The 6,820-nt window shown below is 59.1% G+C and overlaps 1 protein-coding gene across 1 annotated transcript in view; it reads left to right on the forward strand.

The window, feature by feature from the left end:
• The first annotated feature begins 6,239 nt into the window (after positions 1–6,239).
• Positions 6,240–6,820, forward strand: part of CRABP2 (cellular retinoic acid binding protein 2) — a 5,275-nt gene continuing 4,694 nt past the window's right edge. Inside the window, exon 1 of the mRNA XM_007457879.1 lies at positions 6,240–6,448. Coding sequence (XP_007457941.1) covers positions 6,379–6,448 — 70 coding nt within the window. The 5' untranslated portion in view covers positions 6,240–6,378. The remainder of the gene's footprint in view (positions 6,449–6,820) is intronic.

Consider the following 6,820-nt stretch of genomic DNA (forward strand, 5'->3'; position numbering starts at 1 on the left):
GGGGGGGGGGGTGCTTTGTCACAACAGTGTGTCCTCACCCTGGCGAGCTGAAATTCACAGACACTAGCCCAGTGCCCTTTGGGAATCCAGGCAGGGTGGGGGGCCCTGGTGGATGGGATGGGGTAAGGGGTACTGGGTTGGGGGAGGCAGGGAGACTGTACAGTCTCTCTTTGACAGCTAACATTTTCCAGAGCTGGAGCCTACAGGGGAAAGGAAATCAGAGCTTCCCACTTCACACATCTTTTTCCCATTTTGTTCATGCTGCCCAGGGAAAGCCATTAGGGCTAGGTCAGTCTGGGGCCTCCCCGACCCTCCCATGTCTCCAGCCCTGCTATAAGGAGGGGTGGGATGGCAGGGTCACTGGAAGGACAAGGGCCTAGCCTGGCAAAGGGGCCAGACTCTGAACTTTTGTATCCCTTCTTAATTCCCTGCCTGCTCAAGATGGGAGGATGGGGGAAGGGACCAGGAATCTGGGCTCCTGGGGCCCTCCCTTACTCTGCTCTAATCCTCCTGCACCTCTGATTCTGTCTCCAGGCAGTCTGGCCCACTGGCCTGGGCCTGGTCTGCAGCAAGAAGGGCCCTGGTGTTGGGGAAGCTGGCCCTTATTACCCGACTCTTAGAGCTTCAGCCTCCTTCCTGGAGCCATTAGCACAGCTGGTTTCCATAGGCCCCTAGGAGCCAGGCTGGGGGTCAAGCTACTAGGTCTTTTTTTTTGGCTGTGTTGGGTCTCATTGCTGCACGCTGGCTTTCTCTAGTTGCTGCGACGAGCGGGGGCTACCCTTCGTCGAGGTGCACGGGCTTCTCATTGCGGTGGCTTCTCTTGTTGCGGAGCACAGGCTCTAGGCGCGCGGGCTCAGTAGTTGTGGTGCACAGGCTTAGTTGCTCCGCAGCATGTGGGATCTTCCCGAACCAGGGCTCGAACCCGTGTCCCCTGCATTGGCAGGCAGGTTCTTAACCACTGCGCCACCTGGGAAGTCCCAAGCTACTAGGTCTTACCTGGAGACAGTAGCTGCATTTGGTGGCTAGAGACAGGAGGGGAATGCGAGAGCTAAGGAGCTTTGAAGTGGTGTTCTCCCCAAGCTGACCGATGTTCCTGAGTCTGACCCATCAGCCCCCTTACCCTGCCCACACCCCGCCCAGGGACAGTGAGTCCAACACCCTCTTTCTGTCTCCATCCAGAACCTCAAAGCCCAGACCTGGGGCCCCCTCAGTTTCTTCTCTGGGACCTCGCCCTTCTCGCCTCCCTCCTGCCTCTTTCCTCTTCAATCCCAGAGTCTGATTATCTGGCCCAGTGCCCACCTTCTGCAGTTCAGGCCAGAGGAGGAATATAGCCCCCATCCAATCTGCAGCCTTGCCGATTTCTTTCTTCCTCCAGAAACTCCAGATCATCTCAGTGGAGGGGGGGGGGTCTTTAGACCCCTGGCTCTTCTTCCATTTGCCATCCTCGGAGAGTGGGAGAGGAGGCATCTGGGAGATGGCTTGGGCTCCCCAGAACCAGTTTTGGGCTAGACTGCAGGCTGTTCATCTTTTCCAGGGTTAGCCACTGTCCCCAGGTGCCATGCAAACCCAGGTGTCCAGCCTGCCAAACCTGTCATAGCTACAGCCTTCACCCTCCTGCCTTGGGCTGCCAGGGGATAAGGGGCCAGTTCAGGGCAGGGAGTGGAAATGGCAGAGGGGTCTGGCCCTAGTCACTGCATCATAAAAGCTAAAAGGAGCTTAACTGCAGGTCTCAGTGCTGACTGACTTCTTCATCCAGCAGTGCTGCCCTGGGGGGATTCCTTCAGGAGCGGGCGAGGGGCCACACAGCTGGCCAGAGTCAGGTCCAGGCCCATCCAGCTTCAGATGTTGGCAACTGCCACCAACAGTCCCGGCCACACTGAATCCCCACCTCAGCCTGGAGGTTCTCTGAGAAGCATGGAGGCTCCAGAGGAAGGGGAGTCGAATTTGGTGCCTTTCACTGCAGTAGGAGAGAAAACTGAGCAGGGGCCTACGTGGAGAAAGGGATGACCTCCCATGCCAGATTGGCAAGAAGCAAAGTCTAGGTGGTGGAGCCACGGTAGAGGGACGGAGAAACAAAGAGCCCAGGGTCAAGGAATAGAATCAGTGAGTGGTGGCCAGGCCTTGTGCAGGGCGTCTCCAGGCTCTTCAGTGACTGCCCACACCTCTGCGCCTGCCCCCTGAAAAGGCAAGCAGAGCCAGGGGCCTCTCTCAGGCGAAAGAGATTCAATCCGAACACTGTCTTCAGCCAGTGCATCCCCACCTCCTCCTCCTCCCCTCCCTTGCTCAGCCTGCCCGCGGCTCAGTGTGCCCGGCCCAGCCCCGAGGAAAGCGTTGGCGGAAGGAGCTGGGAACCAGGTAGCAGAGCCAAAAACAACAGAGGAGCCGCCTGGCTGCCTGGGTGCGGCGCAGATCCTCCCCTTGTCTAACTGTAATTCCTCCTATCACAGTCAGTCCCCTCCTCACACCCTGTGGGTCTGACCCTACTGGGCCATACTTACCTCCCTCTTTGCAGGGCCCAGGGCTGACCCCGGGGAGGCCACTTGTCATCCCCTACCTTTGAGTCCAGCTGCCCCTTCCCCCGGTCACTCAGATTCTCCGCTCACGCCTTCCTTAGTTCTCAGGGTCTCTCCCGTGTGCCCAGATGTTCCTGGGAAATAAGTTGCCTCCTTTCTAGTTCTCTGTCTCCCAGCTTGCACTTTTGCTTGCTGGAAGCTCTTTTTTGGTCTAACTGCCATCCATCCTGTTGCAATGGCAATTTCATTTGGGGAGAATCAGAGCCGGCCTTACCAGATTTGAAAAGGGCTGGTTCCTAAACCCAGGGAGACGCAAGAATGGAACATCCCCTTCGGTACCGAGGATCAGAGCAGACTAGGAGGCAGGATGCTTAAGTCTACGCTTGGTGCTGAGTGGAATCCTGAGGGCTCAGGGAGGCCAGGAGACACAGCTGTCCTGCCCCAGGCACTCCCAACTCCCCTCTTCTACTTTCCGACTTCCCCACCCTCTATAGAAGTCCTGCTTTATTTGCAGCCCCTACCCTGAGTGGCAGAGACCCTAGTGTCCAGCCCCACCTGGGTTTAATTTCTACATGACTCCCAGCCAACAAACTCTGTGATCCAGCAGATGCAATAACACTGGTCAGGGTGAGGCCCTTCTACAAGTGCTGGCTTTGGCCAGAGAATCTCCTTGGTCCCGGTTGGGGGTGAGGGTGAGGGGTTCATGACACTCCCACTCTTCCCATCACTCCTCCCCCACTCAGCTTCAAGGGAATGATGGAGAGGAGTGGGGGAGCCTCCTCTTCCCAAGCCCCCAGAGCCCTCAATAGTGCACGCATCTACATCTACTCACAACCACACTCTTGCAAACCATTCAGAGCCTACCCATCTCCATTCCTTGTGCAAAACCAGCCACTTTCCTCATAGCCACACTGCAACGGGAACAAAACCCCAGAGTGTTTCTTTCCTAACTCTCTCAAGCCGGTTGGTTTCCTCCCCACTCCACCCCCATCCTGCCTCTGCTCCCCCAGCTTTTCTCACCAATTAAGCACCCTCCCCCACCTGAGTCTCCAAATTCCTAGGGGGAACCCCAAGAGGAGTATGACCAAGGCTCCTAGAAAGGGGAACGCGTTGCCCCAGGAGATCTGCAGCAGATTTGGTCATAATTAAAAGGCCAGCGACACTAGGAAATTCCTTCTCCTTATGGATCCCAGCGGGAAATTAAAGCCAGTTGTGACTGAATGACTGATGCTGGCTAAACTCCTCCCCATCGCCTGGTTCCAGGGCCCTAGTCCCTGCCCCTTGCCCCTAGGCTCCCCCAGACTCCTCTGTTAGCCCCCTTTCCCGGTACCCCCAGCCCTCTCATCCCACTGCCCCCAACCCCAGTCCCCCAACCCCCTTCCCCTGAATCTCTCCTAAGCACCCCTTACACATGAGCCTCCATGTTTCTGTGGGGTAACAGGGCTGCTGGAGGCTGAGACATCCAGCCTAGCTGCCCTGCACCATGCTCTGGACCCTCTGCCCACCTCCCTCAGCCAGGGTTGGGGTGCGGGGGCTGAAGCTCAGGCCCAGAGCTGCCAAACCACAAGCACATCTGGAAAAAATTCCCCTCCCAGCCTGACTTTCCTTTGTCTTACTTCTGTCTTTTTGGAAATTCTGGCTGCCTGGCCAGTGGGGGGAGTGAGGAAGTGAAGGGAGGGGAGTGGGCCCAGGCCTCCTTCCTCCACCCCAGGGAGCCCCCACCTCCAGCCTCTCCAGTTTCCTCAGCCAGACCACATCCCTCCTCTGTGCTCCTGCAGGTCTAGGCTCCCTCATTCTGGTTGACCATCTTTTGAGCGAGGTTTCTACATCCTTCTCACAAGGCTTGTGGGGGAGAGGGCCAACACTGGCCCTTCTCTTTTGCAGCAGGAGGGATGCATATTGAGGAGGAGACTGGACTATTCTGGCTGGGGTCTCAAGAGGGCTGGAGTGGAGATGGACATGGGACCTGGGTAGAAGAGGTAGGGGGCAGTGAGGGGGAAGGAGAGGCAGCAGGAGTCTGCTTTCCACCATGTTCCCTCCCCCAGCCTCTCCTCATCCCTTTGGCTGGGAGCCTGATTTCACTGTCAGAACCTAATCCCCCTCCCTTTACCTCCAGCGTTGCTGGAGCCGGGTGGATGGGGGAGGAGCACAGGCAGTGCCTTAACCCCAGGCACTAAGCACCCCCCAGGGACCACCCCCTTCCCTCCACCACCTCTGCTTTTGTCTGACCATCCTCCAAGAGCCCTTCGACCTGCTGCCCCCTCACTTCCAGAAGACCAGGCCACCCGCACCCCCAAATAAACTCTCCCACACCAAACCTGGAACCCTAAAACCAGGCTGGGGCATCCAGCTCCCTTCTTCAGAATTGACATTTTATTGGTTATTGCAGGGTGGGACCCTGTCAAGAAGTCCTTTCTACAGTCTAATCTCCATCCCTCCTGCTCCAGAGTTGCATTATTTTTTTCCTACACACCCGTAATTCAGAGATTTTCCTCTTTACAGCACAGCGGCTCGACCTCCAGTGTGTCTTTGGTAAATCCTCCAGCCCCTCTCCCTTGGCTCTCCTCCGGGCTCCTCCACAGCTAAGGCCCCTACCCTCTTAGACCGTTCCAGGGCTCTAAGGGAAGGGGCTTAGAATCTCGGAGAGCCTGTCCTCTGCTCCACCCATGGCCACGCTGGCAGGGAGGGGCCAGGGCAGGAACCCAGGGCTGGGACCAGATGAGGGGATTTTCTTCACCGCCTCGGAAGAAGCTGGGAGGACAGCTCCGGCAGGGTGGCGGGGGGTGGGGTGCGGTACGGGCATCGGGGCCACGTGCACGGATTCGCCGAGGGCAGCTGGGCCGCAGTGTCCCTCAGCGCTGGACAGGCCCCCGGGTTCCGGCCGCTCGGGGTACCGCATCCTCTGCGATCGGCGGTCTCGAGTCTCCCGGCCTGTCTCCGAGGTTCCCTGCCTGACTTCCATTTGTTTCTCGGTCCCCTGGCCCTCTCCCCCGGGGGTCTCGCTCACTCCCACTTGGGTCTCCGCGGGGAGCCGTTCCCTACCCCCCTCCTTTGATCTCCCACTTCAAAGCTGCTCGCGGCGGGGCGGCCTCTCCTTCCGCCAGTTTTATGGCTCAGAATGGTGACACCTGAGACCCCGCTCCGCCCCTTCCCCGGGGCACCCAGACTCCCCCCAACCTAGGTGGCAGCGCGGCGCGCTGAGGGCTCCGCGCCTCAGTCCCCGCCTCCCCTCCCTGCCGCCTACTGCGATTCCCTCGGGGGTCTGGGGAGCCGAGTGACACAGAAAGCGCCGTAATAAAGAGCTCGTGTCAAGTGATTGGCTGTGACCTCTGCCCTCCCCAGCCTGGCGCTCCAGGCTCCTGTTTAACCCTTCGATGCCCGCCCAACGCTTTAAGAAGAATGAGTCTCTTTGCGTCAACTTCCATCGTCCGCAGGCGCTACTGGAGCCCGATACCCGCTGGGGAGTCGAGGGTGGTGGGTAGGGGGTGAAGCCCCCTCCCAGCCTCTTCGAGTTGTTCCAGTAGGGGGCGCCGTTGCCTCACTTAGGTGCCTGGCCCCTAAACCCCAGGGCTCCCCAGCAGGTCTCGAGTTCGGAGCGGTCACGCTGGATCCCCCAGGTGGGGTGGAGGGGGGGGCGGAGCGGGAGGCGGGACCACCTCATTCTTGGGCAAGGGCGGGTCCACGAAGGGTATAAAAGCTGCCCGCGCGAGAGCCCAGGCCGGCTTTAGGGTTGTCCTCGGACGACTCCTGGTTCCTGAGTCTCACCCTCCGGCGAAGGCGGCGGAGACATCTCTTTCGACTGAAGGACTCAGCGTCCAGTGCTCCAGCCGAAGGATCTAAGGGGACCGCCACTAGCACCGCCACCATGCCCAACTTCTCTGGCAACTGGAAGATCGTCCGATCGGAGAACTTTGAGGATTTGCTCAAAGTTCTGGGTAAGGAGATTTTTGAGCGCCCGGGAGAGGAGAGGGGGCTCCGCCGAGGCCTCGGAGGTGGGTACGAGAAAGAAAGGGAAGTTGGAATCAGAGTGTGGGAAGCTGGGCGCCTGCATTCCCAAGGATAGGGGTCAGACGCCTGGGTCCCGGGGCGCTGAGCCCGAACACCTAAATCCTTCTTTCTTTGGCGGGGCGCCCACAGAAGCCAACTCCTGCGGCGACTCAGCCTCTGAATCAAGTAGAAACCAGAAGCATGAGGTCGGTATTCCCTGGGGTGAGGCAGTGGGGTTCACCGCAGTTCGGAAGCTGCAAACCCTGCATCCAGGCTGGGAGCCTGGGTCCCTACCCAGCCGAGCCTCCCACCCCCACCCC

This window comes from Lipotes vexillifer, unplaced genomic scaffold, assembly GCF_000442215.2.
Source record: "Lipotes vexillifer unplaced genomic scaffold, Lipotes_vexillifer_v1.1 scaffold238, whole genome shotgun sequence".
NCBI lineage: Eukaryota > Metazoa > Chordata > Mammalia > Artiodactyla > Lipotidae > Lipotes > Lipotes vexillifer.